This window comes from Eutrigla gurnardus (genome assembly GCF_963514095.1).
Source record: "Eutrigla gurnardus genome assembly, chromosome: 16".
Lineage (NCBI taxonomy): Eukaryota > Metazoa > Chordata > Actinopteri > Perciformes > Triglidae > Eutrigla > Eutrigla gurnardus.
In genome coordinates, this window is record NC_139927.1 from 17,042,504 (window position 1) to 17,067,070 (window position 24,567).

Here is a 24,567-nt window from a genome sequence, read left to right on the forward strand (position 1 = left end):
AAACAAGTGGCCGCCATGATAAGAGCCGTTCGGATTCTCTAAATGCAAAGGAAAGGAGCTCCAATGCTTCCTTTCAGAGCTCCTTTAGCATAGGATGCAACGGACCTTCCTATAGGAAAGGAAAGGAGATCACGCCGACCCACAATTCTTTGCGAGAGCAACATTTAAAGTGCCGCACACCTCGGCCGTTCATGAAAACAAACGTGCATTTGCATATTTAACAATTACTCTCATGCAGACATATAGTCATTGGAATTGTGTTGATAAATGTGTGTGGATAGTGATAATAATTTTATAATATTTTTATTCATTTCAATCATGTTTCAAATTTGACAAAAACTAAACTAAAACCACAAATGAAATGAAATCAAGTGTAGCGTTAGTTCTGGCAGGCCACGACGTCAAGCTCTAAATCAGCAGCAACAGCGTAGCTGTCAAAACCGAGGAGATCAGCTGACGGCTCAGCTGACTCCCCGTGCTCGCTTCCTATTGGGAAATTGCATTCAGAGCGCGCTATTTAAACTGCTCTAGCCTGACCTCCCTCGTTGCTTCCTCTGCCGGCGTTTTCAACCCACCTCCACCCCAGCTCCTCCCGTCATCTGTCATGTACCTTACCATTGTTCTTGTTGGTTGCTCTGCTCTGTCTGGGGGTTTTTCTTTGCTGCTACGCTTCCTGCTTATGCCGTTCATGATGGCTCATGAAGGGCAGGAAGGTGCTCTTCCTGCCTCAGGCTTTCCACGCAAGCGCGTGGAAGAGCAGGGCGTCCCAGAACAGTACCATACCGCCAAATGAAACTTGTGCAAATAAATAAAGATTCTTTTTGACAAAGTGGTCCTGACTGAAATACAGCAAACGGTCAAACAGGAAGGAGGAGCTGCTGGAACTGAACAAGCTGTTTATAAAACCAACATGTGGAGAAGTGGACGACGCGTTTTTTGTAGTCCATTTTTGTAGTTTCTCCAGCGCAGACGCACGTCAATCGCCGGTGCCGATCATCAGCTGTCAATCATCAGCGACCGCGTTATAATGACGTAGCTTAGTGAAAGTCCGGTCGGATTCTCTGAGCACCGCGGTCGACTTTTCCTAAATCCTTTTGAGTTCTCCTATCGCCTTTCCTTAACCCCGTGACGTTTTCCCCAGAGGTCAATGAATAGGAGTTAGGAATAGGAGTTAGGACCTTATTTTTTGACTATTCGACTGCAACCAATGACTTAAAAGCAACGAAGGCAGACATAAATACAGTGGTGACATGTTACTGAAGTACTGTACTTGTGAAAAACAATCAAATCATTTTAAATAAGATGATCTTAAATCACAAGTTCTCCCTACATTTAAAAATAATTGCAGCTTTTACAATTCACTTGTGATGATATTTATGATTTTCCAACTCATTGTGAGTGTTTCATGTGTGACACTTGACATATTTCCTTTAACCACAACACCCAACTTCCTGCTGACATGTTAGTTTTCTTAAATAACGACTTTTCACGCTTTTTGATTATTCTTTTTTCCACAGATTTGTTTCTAATGGTTTGTTTTGCATTGTATTTAAACCAGATCTAGTTTTAGCTATGTTGTTTGATAAAGCCTGAGAAGGGACGAATAGATTTATTTTTGTTGTAATGTTTAATTTTTCAGGCTGTTGGATCCCTGCGTTTGAATGTGCACACCACCCCAAATGTTCTGTGAGCCAATGCCGCCACCATTATTGTAATATTTCAGCTATTAACAGTAAAAAAAAATACACATATATTCCTTTGACTGTAGAGGAAGATGGCTTTGAGACAAGAAAATAAACAAAATATGTTTTTTTAACATGTAAATACAGTTTTTTCATGAAAAAGAAAACTGTAATTTTAATCAGCACATTTCAAACCTGACACTGATCTGACTGTAAATATTTGACCAACAACAAATATTTTCTGTCTCTCCTGAAGATGGAAAGGTGTGAGAAGTGCTTCATTTAGCCAAGTGTTGTCTATCAGAGTTTTGCCAAGAACGTGCAAAAACATATCCAGCAGTTCAGACCAGGTTCAAATCCAGTTGCTGTTGCAACATTTTTGTTTTTAGAAACAGCAGAATTCTAGCAGATACGTGTTTAAAGAGACGTTCTCTCTCACCAGTTTAGGATAAAGCCTAACATTATACATAAATGCTGTGGTATAGGAAGGCAGGAATGTGATGAAAAACATGTATAACAACAATTGGCATTCAAAGGATATTCATGTGGTAGAAAATATACATATCATAAAATATATGCCATCTACAGATATATTTCTTTATCAAACATAGACTGACAACCACAGACTGTTTGAAAGTGCATAACATACTGAACCACGGCCCCAAAACTCAGTCGACAAATTGACCAGTGAGTTTGATGAACTGCTCCTCCGCAAATACTCCAGAACGGATGAATCACACACTCAGCCGCGGTGTTCTCGAGCATTTCAAATATATTCATGTGTTATTTTACCCACATTTAACAAAAAGGCATGCAAGAGAACCGGCTCAACGGATGCTACATTTCCTGAGGATTTAAAAAAATAACAATGTCAGTGTAAAACTGCTGGTTCTTTTCTACCCCTCCACCATAGAGAGCATTCTCATGTACTGTATAAATGTTTGGTTTGGAGGGAGCTCAGCAGCTGACAGGAAAAAAAATACAGAGAGTTATAAACACAGCACAGAAAATAATCGGATGTCCATTACCTTCTTTAGAGGAAATTGCAGACTGTAGACTTCTCTCCAAAGCTACAAACATATCAAAAGACTGTACCCACCCTGCCAACTCACTGTTTGAACTTTTGCCCTCTGGGAAGCGTTACAGGTGTCTCAAAACCAGAACGAGCAGATTCAGAAACAGCTTTTTGTGTTCAGTAGTGACTGTCTTAAACAATCAGAACAATCACGAGAACACACGCTAATCAAGGCACTGCACTTTATTATTGGTTATTATCTTTCTTAAACATTGCTATTATTTATATAATTTATGTGTGTTTGATTGTGTGAGCTATTGCAGTTTTTATGTTTTTATCTATGAATGTGTGGTTTAAGCACTTTGCTTGTATCGTTGTATTTTTAATGCAATGACAATAAAGGCTATTCTATTCTATTCTATTCTATGGTTGGAACATATTTAGTCAATCTCCTCCCATTTCTTTTTGTTTTGGCGATTGTTGATTTACTGCTAACCAAGCTAGCCATTTTACTAGCTATCTGAAGCTAATATGTGGCTAACACAACATACAAGCTAGCCGTTAAATTACTGCTGCCCTGTCGTATATTTTACTCCTTTTACTTTTACTGCTGACCACCAAAACCTGAATACCTATGAGAATATTAACAGCACTGTTCTTCCTATATGTTTTTTCATTGTTGATACTTTGCATGTGTCCAAAAACATTGACTTATTCATTACTCCCTCTATAAAAGACACAAGTTGTTTACTCGTTCACTCGTTGAGTCGTGCATAATTCTTACATCTACAAAATGTGTTTTCTTTTTTTATTGAGGTCACTATATAGTCAATACATTTACGCAGTTCAAATAGCATTCGGTAAATAGGGAGAGATTTCTTCCAGGCATATTCGGCCTCCTTAATTGATTTCAGTTAAACATCCTGTTGCTCTCCTCTACTGGAAATGCGTTAACGTGCACCAACATGCGTAACGAGGACATGAAGTATCAATTACCTGACTCATCTTTTCAACTTGACATTGATGTGACGGTTATTTGTTTATGTCTGAGTTCTGAGGTGAATGAAACTAAGTTAGGATGAAAAAGAGACAGGTGGTGATGCAGGTCTAATGACTGATTCACTCTCCACTGGCTGGCTGGAGGAATGGGAGGCCTGGACATGCATCACACAGATACACACACACACACACACACACACACATATTCACACTCACATATATTCACACACACAGAGTGGTCAGGCTTCAATAGCAGCCTTATCCATGCCCCGGTATAATAGGGCCTGGGGGAAATTCACTCTTCTGTTTATGTCTGTCTTGTTTTCCACCGTCTATCGATCCTCAGCAGACAACACGCTGCCCAGTACACCATGTTTGAGTGTGTGTGTGTGTGTGTGTGTGTGTCGGCACGCAGAATCTACCTGTGCAGACTTCTCTGTAGGTGGGGTTAGGTGTGTATCCTCCCGCGTAGCCCACTTGGGTGGAATAAACCCCTTTTTGTCTCCAAAACTTCCTCTCCGCTCCCCAGAAACAGCCCATTCCTTTGAGAAGACAAAACAAAAAAAAACTTTGGTCAACTGCCTTCAACATCCTGTCCATATTATTTATTTAGCTTTTGAGCTGCAACGGTAAGGCAATTCACAAGTGCCTATTTTGATCGATTCATTGTTTCAAGCAAACGTTTTCCGGTTCCAGCCTGGGAAGGATTTTACCTTGTTCTTTCTCATATATGAAAGCAAATTGAATATTTTAAGGTTTTAGATTGTTAGTCAGAAACAAAACAACATTATCATGGCCTCTGTGAACCATTTGAAAAAAGACTCAATTCAGGATATTTTGTAATTCGTAAATGAACATTCCTGGCCACTTTTACATCATGCATCACCTTTGAACATCTCGACTAGGTAAACCAGCCAAGAGATATAATAAACCACAAACAGAAAGTATGCTAGCCTTTCACATTATATTCAACGTTATAATTAGGCTTCAATTATCAGAACAATACGAACATTTAAGATCACTCGTGTATAAGTGCAGATATAAAAGTGTAATCAAAGACTATGGAAGAAATTGTGCTAATTTATTTGGTGACAACAATAATGGTAGAAATATACACTGTGATATAAGGTATATTGACACTGTCTAATATGAGCCATGAAGTAAATACCAAGATTAGCCAAACTGCCTTCATTTCCTGGTATGTTTTTCTGAACAGAAGACACTCACCAAATACGACCATCTCTGCCCCGTCTGGAAAAGGCGGAACAGTCTTGTTACCATTCACATCATGTTTGGCTGCAAGAGAGACGGAGACAGAATGAGAAGTAAAAGTAAGAACCAAAATGAAAATGGCTCGTACACAGCAAACATTCACACCGGAGCTCCATCGATTTAATTGACTGTAGGATGGAGAATGTGAGAGAAATGTCTATTTGATTACCGTGCGATCAAACTACATGGTACACCGCGGTCCTGATGCTTAGAAGGTCAGAAGAAGACTCGACTCCTCCGATTCTAAAAGTCTAAATTTAAATGAATTACAAGTAAAGGTCCTGAATCCAAAATGTTATCAAGACTACTTAGAGTACAGAACTATTATCAGCTATATGTATTCAAAGCAAAAGAACTAATTGTAGATTTGGGGGGGGGGTCGCCCTGTATATCACAAGGTTGGTGGTTCGATCCCCGGCTCCTCGATTGTCCTTGAGAGACACTGAGCTCACTAAGCAGCAGCCCACTAAAAGGCCAAAAACGCAACGATAAGTGTCAAATATATCAGATGAATTACAAAGTATAAAGAAGCAGAAAATTAAAATACTCAGGTAGATACAAGTATGTTAAAATCGTACTGTGCAGTATACAATATGTACAATGTAGTTAGCGATATTCCACTACAGGAAGTAGACAGAAAGGCAGCCCCACCGATGCTGATTCATGTTGACAACCAATATGCTGCGTCAGTATCCATTCCTATTATTTAAAGCTACAATTTCAAACATATTCACTTTGGCAGCACTCTTATTCTTCCAGGATTATCGATTGATTTTCTATCTCACTTCCAATCCAAAAACAAAACAGACATTGTTACTCAGTGTCAGGACATGTACACGGAGGCTTCAAATAATCCTTAATTCTGTTTTACAAATATGTAATAAATAATCTACTTTAAAATGGCAATCAGCAGTCATTGCACCTGTAATTCTGCATGTACGGGCTTTCACTGCTGGGCCATAGGCTCATTGTGTTACTTCTAGAACTGTCGCAATAAGCAATAAATCAATTAATCGCATTATAACTTTAATGCGCTCGGTAACTTTTCCAGCCACGATAATTTACATTTTTCCTTGCGTCTCTCCACCAGAGAGTTTTCACTCTATTATTATATTTTGGATATTTTAAATGTTTTCCAGTTCTCATGTTAAATATTCTTTAGAAATAAACGTTTTCATCTTTGAAAGGGTGTACTTGCATTATATCAGTTGAAAATGGTCTCAAAACGGCAATATTATCGCTTATCGCAATCACTTCTGGGACAATTAATCGCCCAGCAAAATGTGTTATCGTGACAGGCCTAGTTACTTCATTCAGTGACAGATAGTAACTTAACAGACATTTAAATTGAAATCTGTGAGATTATTACTCTAAATCTCATAAAAATTCAGCTTTTCCACCAAAATGATTTTCTCTGTGTAAGAAGCTTCTGAAACAGCACAAAGGATGTAATTTCTCTCTCGACTCTTGAACCTAAATCTGTCCGGTTTGACAAACTGGATAGTAAAGTCCTCCCACGCCAATCTGAAATGATTTCCAAAAAGCTTTGTGTATAATTTTAAAAGAAAAAAATGTTTAATTTTTCATAACACTCCATCACCGAAAATTCAAACAACAAAAAAAACACAGTGTTGAATTCACCAGAGACACTCACTCACGCACACACAGTGACCCACTTAAACAGCAGCGAGCAGCTCTGCTTAACTCCACCACAGCTGCATTCACTCCAATCAACACAGAGCCAGAGGTGCATGAGGACCCATTTGAGGCCACCCAGACACCTGGCTGAGCTAACACGCATTAGCGTTAGCATGCTGGAGGCTGTGTGTGTGTGTGTGTGTACAGATGGCTTGCTGTAAGATGCTGTGGGGGAGGGAGATGGGTTAAAATTAATGGGATGGAGTAGAATGAGAATGAACCCAACATCTGGATCCCCCCGCTTACACCCTCCCCCTTATCCCCCCACACACACACACACACACACACACACACACACACACACACACACACACACACACACACACACACACACCGTTGACGCATGGAAGCATAATTGTTGTGTGGAGCAGCATACCTATAGACAAAAGCAGCCAGATGGATACTGCCAACCACGCGCACACACACACACACACACACACACACACACACACACACACACACACACACACACACACACACACACACACACACACACAAAACCATGATTTGTGAGGTAGACTTCATTTAGTCAATCAGCAGTATAGATTCTGCATTCTCTATTAACTGATCAATTAAACATGGAAGACACACACACACACACACACACTTTGGGCCCTAGTTTCGTAGACCAGGCGCAGTCAGCTTTCAGCGCACCTGCGCCACGCCGACGGGGTGTGTCAGCCTGGACTTTGCAAGTTTCGTGCACCGTGCAGGCTCGCGCAGGCACACCTCCCGTCTCGCCCACCGGCGCAAGTGGGAAAGAGGGAGGAGAAGAAGGCGTGAGTGGGAGACGAGGAGGAGACGAGGCGTGGACTGGGATTAATACAGCCGATTCAGATCTTCACCAATCAAATGAGCTCCTCTCCTCTCCTTTAATGCGTTAGGGGAGGTTCAGTGCAAGTTCCGTCACTTGACAACCCGATGACAGAAGCAGCGCCGGCGCTCCCACCACGCGCATCACGCGCTGTGCGTGCGTATCATAATAATAACAATGCCGATATTATAAAAAACAGGAGAGAGAGAGGGAGATGTTTTGGTCCGAGAGGCTGAGTTTCCGTTACGCGTGCCATCCGCCTTTGATCTGACGTCAGATGTGACGGGACAATCTATATAGATATACATTCACGTAACCGTGCCACCCTGCGCTGGTCTACGAAACTAGGGCCCACTGTCTGACTGACTGACTGACTGACTGACTGACTGACTGACTGAATGTCTGACTGAATGTCTGACTGACAGGCTTCTTCAGAGACACACTCATCTTCCTCTGTATTCTGAGGGAGGAAGGTTTCCATCTCGATGGGTCGGGTGCAGCTCCTCACCTCCAGTCCATGCTTTACCTTCCCATCATGCAGTAGTCCTGTCGTTAGTAACGTCAGGTTATGCACAACGTTTGCTTTGGATCCACAAACAAACAAATGCTTCCATGATAAATATGTCAGAAACTATGTGGTTCTTTGCCATAAATTGTATTCTTATCAAATATATGTATTTAAATAGTTTTCCTTGATGGATTATTCATAACGTCAGTATGGTGTTTGATTAATCAGAACCCTGGAGGGTCGAGACTTTTCAGGGAAATAAAAGTTTCGGAGCTACAATATTTTCGAATGCTGACAGCAGTAAACGATGAAAAGGTTAACTGATTGATTTGAAAGCTCCTAAAAAGAAGCAAAAACTAGGCCCCACTCAAAAAGCATCAGCCTTCAAGAACTTGATTTTCAAAATGAACATTTAAGATCCTGCTACTTAATACTGGTATATATATATATATATATATATATATATATATATATATATTCTTCCTCCTTCCTCCTCCTCCTCACACTGTGTGCGTTAGTAATGGCTGCCTTCAGGGACCAGCGAAGGCATGTTCAATACTAGCTACAGACAAACATGCACATACGCATATATACGCACACACACACGTGCAAGGCTGTTATACTCATTAGTATTCTGTCTGCTAGTATACTATTGTCTTTCCCTACTGTGATTTACATTTAAATTGTTTATCTCTGAGTGAGTGAGTGAGTGAGTGAGTGAGTGAGTGAGTGAGTGAGTGAGTGAGTGAGTGAGTGAGTGAGTGAGTGAGTGAGTGTGAGTGTGTGTGTGTGAGTATATATATATATAGGGCAGAAGATTCATATCAGCTGTCTGTCACCCCTTTCCTACTGTACCTCTAAATGCACACTTGCTCTAAAATATACACACTGTTCTTAGATCTTAGATAATAACTTTCTTAGGTAATCTCACACACACACACACACACACACACACACACACACACACACACACACACACACACACACACACACACACACACACACACACACACACACACACACAGTACAGCTATTTCTGGAAACCAACACCTCACTCATTTAATCACAGATAATGGAGAAAAACTTTCCTTTATTTAAGTCGTAAACTATTTCTGTAGCTTTCCTGCACAAGACGTGATGTTTGATTGTGTTTCTGCAAAAAGACCAAACCAATGCAAACCGATGCAGCAAGAGCGTTCGGATTCCTTCTTCACAAGCTAATCTGATGCCCGCTGCTATTTGACCTGCATTTCTGTGTTGCTGATCGGTGCTGCACCGGTGCACCGCAAGCTTTATGCGCATGCTCTGTCTCTTTTTCTCCGTTCTTTGTGTATTTTTGTAGCAGAAACAGCACCACATATAGGCCTGGAATATGTACTACAGCATGCTGAGCCGTTTACAATGGATTTGTTTGGACGCAGAAGGGGAAAAAAGATTGTTTTGGTACGTGTGGAAGAGGCCTTAGTGACATCTTCCCGAGTGTCCTGTTTATCATTCTTTTTGGCGGCTAAAGATTTGCCGGCAGAGGTCTGATCGGCCAGAATAACTGAAAACACCAGCGAGGCTGGACAGAGGCTTTAAGGGGGAGCTAGAAGGCGGCTATTAGCTTAGCTTAACATAGAGACTGGAAGCAGAGGGAAACAGCTAGCCTGGCTCTGTAAACATTTTAAAAATCATGCTAATGAACACCTCTTAAGTTCACAGATGAAGAAGTCGCATCTCGTTTATTTAATCCGTACACAAACAGAAATTGATATCTGTGCTCTCCCTGGCAGTTTTGCCAACAAGCCAATGGAGTAAATATACTATAGGATAAAAATAGCCTAAAAGTAACCACACGAGGCTAAGACGAGGGATAAATCATTTCTCAAACGCAAGAGAGAAAGAGATAGAAAATGAATACCTTCTTGAAAGTATTCATTAATATTCTCCAGTTATCTTTTCCTTCACACACACACACACACACACACACACACACACACACACACTCTGTATATACACAGGCATTTTTCTGGAAAGTAATTATTCTGTGCAGCCCTTCTTTGAAATGCCTGTTCTTGTGGTCGCCTTTATCTCGCTGGGAATGATAGCAACGCTCCTCGTTGATTAATTGAATTCATATTCTTGTGTGAGGTCGGATGCAACAGCGCGTGTGTGTGATAGAGACTCAACACTATGGGTATTTCCACAATATTGCTCAACCTTACATTAGCACAAAAATATTGAGGACCTGCATTTAAAAACATGAAAAAAGATATCTTGTTTCTCACAGTTGTGTTGTCATTTAAACCGAAGAGAAAGAGATAGCATGTTGTTTCCATGTTTTCCAATTATTTCAAGTAAATAAAAGCCATGTTGTGTGGTTCGTACTGACAACAAATTTGTATGTTATTTGGTGCTAAAGAGTAGCGAAAAAGGTTAGAAAGTACTTCAGGTCACTACACCACAGCGAGCCACTTCATATTAGTTTTTCAAATGTGTGCGTGTGAACAACCGGCCTGCCTCCCCGTCTCTACTGCAGCTCCCAAAATCCTGTCATAATAATAAGCCTGATCACAGAAAAGGCCTATATCCATGGTGACATCTGTGACACACACACACACACACACACACACACACACACACACACACACACACACACACACACACACACACACACACACACACACACACACACACACACACACACACACACACACACACACACACACACTCCATTAGTGCTGCTCTATTTCAACTCAGCCCTGCATGCTTGCGAAGTCAGGCAGAGCTGCTTCAGAATCAGCCAATCAGCATGTCCTTTCATCACATCCTTCATCACTTTTTAATTGTCTGCAGTGAAATCACAGAAAAAGATAAAACTACACAAGATAAAAAGGTCGGCATTGAATTTATTGTTGTATAATGCAAATATATATATATATATAATGTACTGCATCATTACAAGGATTTTGATTCTATGAACCTGCATCCTATAAAAGATGCCAGCGTGTGAACGGTGGATCATTCAAGATTAAATAAGATTATTTATATTTGTATATATTTTTCTAAAGTGAAATCACTGACTTAAGTACTTAAAAATACAGATTCTCTAGTTTAGAGAAGAGGCTGCTACAATATATCAATATATACAGCGTTTTAATCGACAGCAATCTTTTCCAGCATTTATCTGAACAGGCATCTATAGTCTTGTTACATTTTGTATGTTTTTTAGGGAAGAAGACTGAATACAGGTTTTTTTTTATATTTATTATGAGTAAACAAATTGTTATGTTCATTGTGACTTTAAAAAAAATATCTTTCGAATAATCTAGACATTCGTTGTTCATTCCATGATCATAATAAAACTGATCAGGCATACAATTATAAACCCAATGATATGAGGTGTGTTTAATGCTAACTATAAATGGCACATTTCTGAAACAACTATATTATACATATATATATATGCGATCATGTGTGTGGCTCTAATAAATGCTAACGTTAGCATGATAACATTGGCACAGTCGCAGGTGTTCTGTCATGAAGCAAAAATACTGGATAAACTGTGCAGCCATGACACTACACATCCTGTTACTGAATACTGAATATATCGTCACAGTCAATATATGCACAGTGATCTTCTAGCTCCGCTTACAGTTTCTCTCCCTACTTCGATGCCAAGGGACCAGACCTGGGCGCTTTGCTACGCTGCCCTGAGCCTGGAGAGGAGCTACAACCTGGCCTGGACATCCAGGGTTCCCCTTTCTCCTCCCCCTGGAGCTCCAGACCTGACAGTGATAAATGAAACACTGCGGCTAATGTCTGGCTGGGGGATATTGGAGTCTACACACACACACACACACACACACACACACACACACACACACACACACACACACACACACACACACACACACACACACACACACACACACACACACACACACACACACACACACACAAAGATTGCCTCAACTGCACTGCAATTAAATCTACAAAGTAACCTCCCCCACCCTCTCCTCCTCCTGTGTCTCTCCCTCTGATTGCCTGGTTTCTTCATCCTCCTCCTGCTCCCTCCCTCCTTTCTTATCAGCCTCCCTTTGCATCCCCCACCTCCACCCATCCCTCTCTCCTTCCATTTACTTCTCCTCTCATCCCTCCATTTGAGCTTCTCAATCAGCAACTCTGATTGCCATCATCCTTTTTATTACCGCCCGTCATTACAACCATCGGTGTTGTCCTTGTTGTTCTGCTGCAGACGGCCTTCTGTGCTCGTCTCACAAGCGCCCCTAAAGGAAGACGTGGACTTGCTTGAATATTGTAAAAGGTTTTACGTTGGAGGGGGAAAAGAAGCTGCTTCAATGGGCTTTGGAAACAATAGGGGACGCTTCCCCCTTGTATGCATATGTGGTAGGAATAATAAACTATAGCCTCAAAAATGATGAACCTTGTACTGGATTTATATTTGAGAGGTCAGCGTTTCCTCCAGGAAGTTGTTTAGCACAGGCATTAGGCAGGCATTCAATTTATTTATCTGTCCAACCATTTATCTCATGTAAAAACACATACACACTCACTCTATTCGGGTCTGTTCAGATCGGGATTTTGAGATCGGGTCTGACAGCCTTCAAGTTTCTTTAAATCAATTGGAAGTGGCCTACGGGTTCATTCTGGATCAGATCTCAAGTCTTGGCCCCTTAAAGACCTCTTCCTCAAACTAACCTCATAATGGTGCTTGATCGGCTTTTGCCTCAAGGATTTACTCGTGCATCCTGATTGCTGATTGAATAAATTGTGAGGGTTTTCTGTTGTTTTTATCCCCTGACATTGCATTATGCTTCTTCAATATAGCAAAGCATCCTTTGTGGCAGATCCTGAAGCATCTACTAACTAACTAGCCCCTCTCGTTAATAAGGCAATTCATATTTTAAGGGTTTATTTGCAAGAAGAATGGCTTTTATCTGTTTTTACAAAAGAACAACTAATTTATTTAATATTCAGTTATTACTGGGAACCTTATGTGCGTCTTGTTATTGTTCCTCTGCGCAAGTTTACAGAACGTTATTTATTTTTTATCGCTTATGCTCACATTGTCATAAATATATATATATATATATATATATATATATATATATATATATATACACCATCGTGTAGATGGTGCTTAAGACGAGAAATTAATTGAAATTAATTATTAAGAAGTTTACCAATCAAACACTGTCTATATTTTCCCTTTAATTAGCATGAAATTACACGGTTCTTCACAGGAAACCTGACAAATCATTAAATAATCGTGTTGCCAATGCTCCTTTTTTTTCTGGAAGATCCATGCGGCTGCTAGGAGACATTATGTGAAACCTAAGGTCTCTGTTTTTCATGTTTCACATGCCCTTATAATAAGAGAGAAGTTTCTGCTGTACAACACCTTCTTGACCTTATTCCTGGATTATAAAGGTGCACTTCCTGTTTGGCTCTCCTTTTCGTCATCTTCGCTAACCCTTTAAAACACTTGATTGACAGCTGTGTGTGCGTAGCTAGAGTGGGGGTCGAGGTTAATATGTGTGTGTGGTAAATCGATCACTCAGAACCATTAGTACAGAACCAGTGTGTGTGTGTGTGTGTGGTTTAGGATAGAGGGGTGCAGGAAATGGTACTTAATGCACTTTGCACTTAAAAGATGGAGGACTGATTGGACCCTTTCAGACAGGGAAACCGAAAAATTGCTGTGTACATCTAGTATTTTGTCCAGTAATGGCTTTTTGCATTCACACATAAATGTACTGCAAGTCGGGAAAATGTTGACCGATTAGAGTCACACAACGCACATGAGATATCTGGCATTTGGCACACAGGATTAGCTATATTTAATAAAGGTGGGTCAGGTTGTTAACTATGACATGTATACAGGCTTTTATTAAGACAAAGATATTTATGAGTTGATATTTATGCCTCTGCTAAAACTACAGATATACCGTGTGGAGTAAAAGCTATTTGTTAACGCTACGTTTACCAGTAGTGGAATAAGTATTCAGATCAGTGGAATAGGTATTGGGATTCAGCATCAAAATGTACTAAAAGTACCAAAAGTACTCATTATGCAGAACGGCTTAGTGCATATTATATTATTACCCAGGCAAAAAAACATGATTTTTCACGCACTCATCAGTTTTTTATATTTGATGCAGTAGTATATTACTTGGTAGTATACAAAGTATGCAAAAGTGACAACATTTAAATACTCTTTTCATGTATTCCTTAGTGATAAAAACATAATTGTGTAATGTCCTATGATAATAAAACAATTTGAAAGGGGGCATTCTGCATTATGAATACATTTGCTGATATACTTTTAGCACATTGTGAGTCCTTCTTCCCCCTCGCTGTTCGTCCTTGTTGGCATTATTTTGTGTTTTCTGGTGATTAAATCAGATAAAACTTGGAATATCTGAGTGAAGACACAGTTAACCTCGCAGCCTCATTGTTCATCTTGCTTCTCCTCCTCTCCGTCTTTTCTTCCCCACCTCTCTTCGTCTCTCTGTGTCGACATAATTGGTCTTGCTCATCTGTTATGTCTCTTACATTCCCCCCCTTGAATGCCTGTCAAGGTTATCGGGCCACCTGCAGATGGAATCGCACACAAATACACTTTCTTTCGCTGGTATCCTTGTGTGTTGTCTTTGTAACGGCTGTGACAGCTATAAGATGGATTGAAGAGAACCTGATAACGCTGTACAGTCACTTAACATTTACAAGAGACGTGATAGACGGACTGATACGGATACGGGTCTGCCAAACCGGCTTAACCAGATCTGACAAACACCCACATGGGATTGCTGGAAGCATTCAGATCACACACGGAAGTAAAAGAACTAATGCCACACTGTAAAACACAATCTTATTTAAAATGTTTTCAGCAAGTGTGTGCAAGTACACAAAAGAAAATATTATCCTATCATGTATTTTATCATTAGGATTTTACTCTTGCAGTTGGTTAACATGGAACTAATTATTAAATATTAAGTAATCATTTTTTGTTAAAAATAATTTCTGTAAAAATTCTGAAAATGGTGAAAAATGTCGTAGTTATGATTTACACAGAGCCACTGACTGTATATATGAAGTGGAAGTAGTCATGGTAACATCACCCATTGGTTTGTGGACTACAGTTTTGAGGCTTCAAGTTCAGCATATTGGCCGTCACCATTTGGGATTTTTTGCAACCAGTAAAGGAAGTGACCATATTTGGACTGTGGAGGAGCGACGGGTGGAGCTGACTGACACAAGCAGCAGAGCGGCAACCTTACTGGATCTGGATCCATCTGGCTTCTCGTGTGAAGCTGTGAACAACGCTTCATAATTCAAGGTCAACTTTACAGCTTAGTGTTGAATCACTAGTAGCTAACTGAACTGGTAGCGACGGTAGCAAGGCCTTAGTAGGGACCTGTCAATTATAATGTAGCCCCGCCCTAAAGCTGCTTTATGGTCTATTTGACCCTAAATGGACCATCATTTACGAAATGAACATCATGCTGTATTTAGGAAGACTTGAAACTAAGGATTGAGACAATAAACTCCTAAACGGGTTAAAAGGCCATTCATCATTTCAGCTCGACTTAAAAGAGGGAACAGATGAATAACTTCTGTTCTAGTGAATGCTACAGACGGAGACTGTGATTTTGTCGACTAATGAACGTGTTGATTTAATCAACAGATCTGTAAAACTGAGTAAAACTCCACAAAGAATCACAAAAGGAACTAATGTTTACCAGACATCCATTTCTTGGAAATAAGTAATTCAGCATGAAATACCATACAGACTAATCTACTAAGAGCCCTACTGGCACTGAAACTATGAATTTATAGACTGACTATGTTATAATCTCAAAAACATCTTTTCTTTAAATATTAAATGTAGAAAAGTTGACATTACATTGTGCCCTTTAAAGGAGAAATCCGGTCATTTTTGACCCCATTTCCGTTGTCCTCAGGGTCATCCCGACTTATTAGAAGCAAAAAACCCGACAAAAATTGACGTTGCCTAGCCCGAGATCTGTACCTGCCTGGCAGCCTTCCAGACTCGCTCCAATGCTAACCCATTGGGGCACGTTATATCTGCTTTCCTGGGCCTCAGAAAACAATTCCAAGACCTATGCAACACAGGTTGGGTCCGTACGAGACACCACGGCGCTCGTTTAGCTCAAATAGTGTGGCAAAACGATAAATATGTGTGTTTTAGCATGAAGTTACTCACCTCAAATCACCCCGTAGACATTAGCAGTAGATAGCCGAGCGCCTGTCGTCCCTCCCAGTCACCGCAGAAACAAAAACGTTTTCCTCGTAGTTTTGATTTTGTATCCATAAAGAAACGACCGAGCAGTGCAGTCGTCCTGTCCGTAATAAATCCAGGAAGCCGTTACGTCCATATGTATGACTGTTACAACATAGCAACGATAGCTTCAGCTAGTAACGTTCCGGGCGCTCGTCCGTCCCAGTCACCGCAGAAACGAAAACGTTTTCCTCGTAGATTTTGTATCCATAAAGAAACGACCGAGCTCTGCAGTCGTCATGTCCGTAATAAATCCATGAAGCTGTTATGTCCATATGTATGACTATGTTACAACATAGCAACGACTGCTTACAGCTAAACAGTAGCCTGGAGCCAAAACAATGCAAGTCTCGCGCAAGTTCCCATCTGCCGTCCTCACTCTGGAGCTGTTTTCAAGCCAGTACAGTGAAAAATCTTGGACAGTCGCGCGAGGGTCACTTTGATCTCACTCTGTTGATGAGAGACTGCAGTCTGCACGCGCTACACGCTACACGCGACACGCGACTCCCACTCATGCCGTCAACACAACTAGCCTACTGAGACTGCGCAAGATTTGTTGTCTTTGTAGCAGGTTCAACTGTCACAAAGGCTAAGCAATCTTACTATGTAGGCTAGCGCTAGTTACACTGTCATATGGACATGACGGCACTGCTCGATGTAAAGAAGTTTGTCACTGTATTGGCTTGAAAACAGCTCCAGAGTGAGGACGGCAGACGGGAACTTGCGCGAGACTTTTGGCTCTCGGCTACTGTTTAGCTGTAAGCAGTCGTTGCTATGTTGTAACATAGTCATATATATGGACATAACAGCTTCATGGATTTATTACAGACATGACGACTGCGCAGCTCGGTCGTTTCTTTATGGATACAAAATCTACAAGGAAAACGTTTTCGTTTCTGCGGTGACTGGGACGGACGAGCGCCCGGCACGTTACTAGCTGTAAGCTATCGTTGCTATGTTGTAACATAGTCATACATATGGACGTAACAGCTTCCTGGATTTATTACGGACAGGACGACTGCACTGCTCGGTCGTTTCTTTATGGATACAAAATCAAAACTACGTGGAAAACGTTTTCGTTTCTGCGGTGACTGGGAGGGACGACAGGCGCTCGGCTATCTACTGCTAATGTCTACGGGGTGATTTGAGGTGAGTAACTTCATGCTAAAACACACATATTTATGTCATTTTGCCACACTATTTGAGCTAAACGAGCGCCGTGGTGTCTCGTACGGACCCAACCTGTGTTGCATAGGTCTTGGTATTGTTTTCTGAGGCCCAGGAAAGCAGATATAACGTGCCCCAATGGGTTAGCATTGGAGCGAGTCTGGAAGGCTGCCAGGCAGGTACAGATCTCGGGCTAGGCAACGTCAATTTTTGTCGGGTTTTTTGCTTCTAATAAGTCGGGATGACCATGAGGACAACGGAAATGGGGTCAAAAATGACCGGATTTCTCCTTTAAACATTTTGCTGAGTTAGCACAAACATATGCAACACTGTAAAAACACAAACTGGAACACCAATAACTCCACAGGGCCAACTTCATCTGCAAATCATGTGACATAATCAAAAGCAGTGCAGCTGATACTGAATGGACCTTGGAGGGAAGATCGTCCTAAGCAACTTTAAACTTTTGTGTGAGCGGGGAAAGTTTTGTGGCTTTAACTTTCAGTGTGTGGTGCAGAGAAAAAAACGTTTTAAATGAATGTAATATCTTTGAATCACAGTCTTACTAGCATGATGCCACTCCTGATGGTTATGTCAAATGTTCCCTGTAAAAATGACACATTCTAACACAGAAAGCTGCAATAATAATGATTTACAACCACAAGCAACACCTGCTAATTAAAAGAGCAGCTGCCAGATGTCTGAGTGCATCTGCATTAAGCTGTGATGAGGATGACATTAACTTGATTGAAAAAAAAAAAGAAAACAGTAATTTCTACATTATTCTGCAGTTATTACACTATTGGGGGATAAAAGGCTTGTAAATGCATCTACTATTTACCCACATTAATTCAGACAACTTAATTTGCATCCAAATTCAGTTTTGCGTTTCATTACTTGATCTACTGTAAGAAACAGCTTCAACAGCTGTCATTGCAGCTCACTGGTGTTGAAGTTTGGACAAATGTGAGGACTTTATTATTTCTCATTTTTGATAGCAAACAGTTTGGGACTGTAGTTCAGATAAAATAAGCAATTTGAAGAAAGTGCCTTGTGTCTGGGAACATGTGATGGACAGTTCTTTTACCACTTCCTGACATCTTACACACAAAATAATTCATTGTAGAAAATAATCTGCAGATCATATCCTGAAAATGATCTTGAAGCAGCCCTGTTTGAAAGCATTTGTTCTTATGATTAATGCCAGTGTGTGACTTTTATCACGATTTACGTGTCCAACATGCAGACAGCTGACAAATAATGATTGATGCTTTGAGCCCTTTATGCTTTACGACCTATGCTCCATCTTGGCTCTATGGTTGTATGAACTGCTGCTGCAGAGTTCAAGAACTAACTTTCAATCAACTTTTTAGCCAACATGGAAGAGAACCCATCAACTTGACACCCATTGGACATTTGTTGGACCTCTGTTGGGTATGGCTTCAGCTGCAACAGAACTGATTTCTGACCACATGGGGTGAAACCAACAAGCTATTACCAACGAGTGATTCTTTCGATTGAAAATCAAATATTTGTATATAACTGCCAAAGTCCCATCTATCATCCCGTTTGCACCTTTATGAATCTAAAAGCCAAACGCTCTGATTCAGTGTCAACCAAGTTGCGTAAAAACATTACATTCAAAGAGGTCAAATGACACAGAAACACCTGCTTTGGTCTTTAATTAAAGGTTTCTGGCCTGACTTGGCGTGCTTCGTTACCTCGGCGAAGTTTCTACAAAAAAATAATCACATCACCAAAAACGAGTCTGTGTTTTAACTTGTATAATAAACGGTGAAACCTTTTTGCCAAAACAATTTAACTGTAAATGTCAAAGACATCCAACAAGCATTCACACACAAACCTCTTGGCTGGCGCCGGGTTGGCCTTCCTCTTGCCTGCTATTAAGACTCTTTGAGGTCAAACATTGCTCTTGTTCGGTTCAGTCGCGTTGTTTGGCTCTTCAACAACAACAACAAAAAAAATACAAACATTTTTGTTGCCATGAAAAATTACAGCTCGGTTTATCGATATTGTGGTAACGCTACAGTTTGTCCGCGAAAACTCGGTCCCATCTGAAGGCTCCAATGCGAAATATCGTTCAAAAGAGAAAATCGCCTGTTTTGTTGTTTTTTGGGGGTTTCCGTAGCCCTTTCAGACGCAAAGTTTTCAGTCGTTTGAAAGTACTTTTTCTCTCTTTTCTTTTCGCAGCCGAGGCAGAGCTTGTCCCCATCCGCCACTGCCACCACCGCCACCACCACGCCTGGACATTTCTTGATTTCCTCTGGTGCTGCAGCCGTGAGCCAGACAGACAAAGGAGGGGAAGCCCTGCCAAGTCTCTCCACTGCAGGCACGGCTTTTCTGTTCGTCTCTGCTCCCTCGCTCTTTCTTCGCCTCTCACGATTGTGGCAGCGTTCCCGAGAAGCTCTGGCGACGCTCCAGCATGTCTGCCACTCCGTCTGAACCTTTCGATCCATCCATCCCAATCGTCCATTCCGCGGTGGACCCCCGCCCTCCTAACCCACATCCCTCCTTCCCCCGTCAAACCCCCTCCAGCTCGAAATATACTAAACACACTTTGGGTGAATCAATACAAACTAAAATTTACAAAGACTCAAACACTTAACTGTGTACTGCTGCCGTCTTCACATTTCTCTCTGTCTCTTTAACACTGAACCCAAATACCACCGAGTCAATATCTTCTGTGTAACCTTTACACTTACTATTTATTACTGTCATATTTCCCCTTTTAATGTTAGAGGCTGGTGTGTGTGTGTGTGTGTGTCTTTTGTTCAGTGCCAGTGCAGATCTTTTCATCGTGTGCCAAGACTCAGCGCCCTCACTTGTAGTGAAGAGGGGGCAGGTCGGTGCCAACTGCCCCAACTGCCAACATGGTGCTGCTGTTGGTCTGTATACAAAAAAAGACTCCCTATCTCGCACAACACACACATACACACACTTTTGTTTAAACCATTTACAAATTAGTGTGACACGTTTTAGAGTAAATAAATAAACAAACAAGATGTATGTAATATTGATATTTAGGAATAGAAGCTGCTAATATTTCATATTCTCATTCAATGGTTTCTCTTTAGGAACAATCATGCAATATTGTATTATAGCTGTATACAGACTAACAGAGCAAAGAACTATCATGGTTATATGATCATCCATCCATCCATTTTCTACCGCTTATCCTGTATTCAGGGTCGCGGGTGGGCTGGAGCCGATCCCAGCTGTCATTGGGCGAAGGCAGGGTACACCCTGGACAGGACGCCAGTCTATCACAGGGCCAACATGTAGAGACAAACAACCATTCACACTCACATTCACACCTACGGGCAATTTTAGAGTCATCAATGAACCTATCCCCATCCTGCATGTCTTTGGACTGTGGGAGGAAGCCGGAGAACCCGGAGAGAACCCACGCTTACACGGGGAGAACATGCAAACTCCACACAGAAGGAACCCAGGGTGCCATCACCATGCAGCCCAGTTATATGATCATGTTTGTCTTATTAGTTTACAATAATATTTTTAAATTATATTTACTAATCTGTATGGCGCAGCACGATCAGAAATGCAAATATTTTTCATATGGATATATTCCAAACTTCAAGTGTAAAACAATCATATTCTGATCATTTATACTGCAAGAAACAAAAATTTACTAGAAACTGCATTACTAGTTTTAGTAAAAATATAGATATTATATGAATATAATTAATGTATTTGGTGTGGTTATATAGCAGTGGTGGAAAGTAACTAAAATAACATTTTAAGTACCACTGGCATTTTCTGTTATTTTATAGTAACACAATATTGTAACACAATATTGTACTACTGCGCATTTTAATATACATAGTTCCTCTGCAGATTCGGATTCATAACAAAATACAATCAACAAATATTCCCAAACCAACCAGAGCTATGTAAAGTAAAATAAAATTAGCTACACATTTACCGGTTGCAACATCAACGTGAATCAATGATTATACTGAAATGATATAACATACATTATTGTGAAATGGGCCAGTCTGCATAATTAGTTCTTTAAGTATATTTTGATTCTAATACTGTTGTACTAGCTTGAGTAACATTTTTAATCAGGACTTGTAACAAAGTATCTACATTAAGGAAAGGATCTGACTACTTCCACCACTGTTCAATGAACTGGGATAAAGATAAAGAGTGGAGGTACAGGGGAGAAAAAGCAATAACAAGCATTCTTCCCAATATGGAAGAATGGAATGGAATATATGGAATTGTATATGGAATATACAACCATAACTGGGCTAATTCTCATGCAGTTTTACACACATTTTGCTTTTAATAAAGTATTTTCCAACCAAACTGACTTGCGCATGCGCGATAGTAGCAGCAGCAGCAGCAGGTGCTAACCCACCGGCTAAATGTATTTAGCTTTTATATCAACAAGTACGTCTTTATAACGGGTTTAGCTCCCATTGTGTACGTAAGACAACAACGCAAACGTGTTCCCGGTATAACCAGAACCGTAAACGAAGCAGCAAGCTGAGCTTCGGTTCTGTACGCAACGTAAACGAGTCGGAAAGTTACATATTTCTTGCTAAAGAAGCTAACATGCTATAGCTAGCTTACCGGATACTTTGATGCTGTCAGTCCGGCCAGGCAGTGCGGTCTCCGGTGTCGGCATCTGGGCTTTCGAGGACATCTCTCCCATACTATTGTTGACAAAATGACGCCAAACCAGACGGAGCCTGGAGGAGGAGACCATTGACCCAACAGCAGCGCCGACACACCCCTGCTTCACCTCCACACTGGGGGCTAGTTCAGTTAGCTAAGCTACATAACAGCGATCTTACCTAACGTCAACACAAGCTTGTGTAATGTCAAAATGCCCACGTGTTACTCAACACTGGCCATCAATAAAGCGGACACGACCAACTCCATACACTTAAAACGCGATTTAAACATTTGTCAGCAGAGATCAATTATCAATTCTGAATTTATGTACAAATATGTCTCTTAAGCAGTAAGAAAACTCCTTAACATCCTTTTTTCTTTTTCTTTCAACTATTTAATTGGCATCACATGTGTGCCGAATGCACCAGAACCCCTATTTACTCTTCAGGTAGCTGGTACGTACACTTTAAACATGTGTACAGTCCTCAATTAGTAAAATGACACTTAATTGTTAGAATTACGAATGGTGTCTGGTATGGTTGCACCTGTTTCATTGGATTGCCCTTCAAATTGAGACCGGTGTGTTTTGCTAGTCGCTCACTCTTCATTCTGCCTTCTCCCAATCTCTGTTAGTGTAATTATTTTTGGGACAGATTTAGCAAGATTTAGAATGATTTATTACAATTACAACAAGGTTCCAACCTTTTTTATTTTAATTGTTTTTAACCCTTAGATGTTATGTTGGGTTCAAGTACTGGTGAGAAAATCTTGTATGTGAGATATGCATACAAATTGTTGTTGTTTTTTTTATCTCCGATGGAACATAAACTGAAGGGGGAAAAACAATAAAAACAGTTATGGATGTGGGACACAAAGTATGAAAATCATATTAATAGCAGGCCCTAGAAAGCTACGCATTCACCTTATTGTACCCAAGATAGTTAGTTTCATATCATCCCATCATAATCACTTTGAGGCACCATGCTCTGGCCTATTTAAACGCATTGAGTGTATTTTAAATTATAATCAACCATAACTTTATTAACACAGAGGTGTAAAGTGGTGTGAACTCTGTACATACAGCAACATTGAGAGAAGTATATGTGTCAACTTTTGTTTTGTCATCATGTTTGACGCAATTAACAGTTCATCCTGTTTTCTTCTTCCTTTCTGTGGTGATGGGTCACACATCCTTTTGCTTATTCACGGTACTTAAATTATGAGTGTAGATGAAGAAATTGTAAACTGTGATACAGATATTACACCGAAACATTGCATAGCATTAAACTAGATGAAACCAAATCATCATCAATGCTCCTCAAGATGGATGATAATTTCACGGTGTGTGACTGTAATGGTGCAGTCAAATGAGTGCATGACAGCCCCCCATCCGTCTACTGGTTTCCAGTACACGCTGGCAGGGTGGGGAGAGGGCAGTATGGCAACGTAGGACAGGTGGCGGGCCACATGAACTCAAGAGGAAACGCTGCTCATGTCGAAAAACTGTTCATTTCGGTGTCTGATTTTTGCCGTGTGACGTAATATTGAGTTCACCTGCAAAGAGGACAAGGAGTGAGATGTTTCAGCGGTGGAATGCAATGTTACTCAAGTATCGTTCTTATACTATTTTGATGTACTTGTACTTTAGTATTTATTTATTCTACTATAATTCTACTCCGTTAAATCCGTTTGACACACTTAAATCAAAATCAATCTTCTCACAGACTGAGTAAACAAAGAAGTGTCAAGTTAGATTGGATTCAAACCACAAAATAGATGTAGACATTTGTTAAAGGGCTGTTAAAGCAGCGGATGCCTGTGGTTTTGGAATGAGGTGTTCAACAATCATATGTTGGGTAATGCAAATGATAAGGCATCCATGCATTTTTTTAAACATTTTTCTAGAATATTTTCCAGAAAGCTCTGAGATTAAATGGCTGCATTAACGACGGTCCCGTTCAGAGTGGGATGGATGCTTCACTTGGTTTGGTTCGGCGAGGCCGGCGCTTTCTTTTTCCTCCCTCCACCCTCAGAGGAGGATGAAAAGACAGAGCCGGAGCTTCATCGACTCCCTCTCTTTCAGAGGACCACCCCCTCCCCTTCTCCTCTCTCCCTCTGACTGCGCCCAACTTCTCTGCCTCCATCCTTCCATTCGGCTACTGTATCCAGCTCCTGACTGCACCCAGCATCACACAACCTGATTTGAGGGCTTAGGATATTGCCTCTGTTGCTTTACTCTTCTGGGTTTGGACTATTTGAAAGAGTTCTTCTGCAGAGAGAGAGAGAGAGAGAGAGAGACAGAGAGAGAAAAAAGCTTTTCCTTTTGTCGTTTTTTTTTTTCAATTCATCTGCAGAAGAAGGACGGTCCGACCTCCGCATCCCCCGCAGCATCTCTCCGCATCCTCAGCATCCCTGCCACGGACCTCCAGAGGGGAGCAC

At 40.8% G+C, this 24,567-nt stretch overlaps 1 protein-coding gene across 2 annotated transcripts in view; it reads right to left on the reverse strand.

The window, feature by feature from the left end:
- The window catches only part of msraa (methionine sulfoxide reductase Aa), a 36,425-nt gene extending 14,125 nt beyond the window's left edge, over positions 1–22,300 (reverse strand). The window contains exons 1-3 of one of the 2 annotated variants that reach the window (XM_084031211.1): positions 19,328–19,351; positions 4,924–4,992; positions 4,119–4,238 (exon numbers count right to left, since the gene is read on the reverse strand). In XM_084031211.1, the coding sequence (XP_083887337.1) occupies positions 4,119–4,238; positions 4,924–4,936 (133 nt within the window). In that variant the 5' untranslated portion in view covers positions 4,937–4,992; positions 19,328–19,351. Of the gene's footprint in view, positions 1–4,118; positions 4,239–4,923; positions 4,993–19,327; positions 19,352–22,083 lie in introns of those variants that run through there. The other variant, XM_084031210.1, reaches the window with a different exon arrangement.
- Between the last annotated feature and the right edge of the window lie 2,267 nt (positions 22,301–24,567).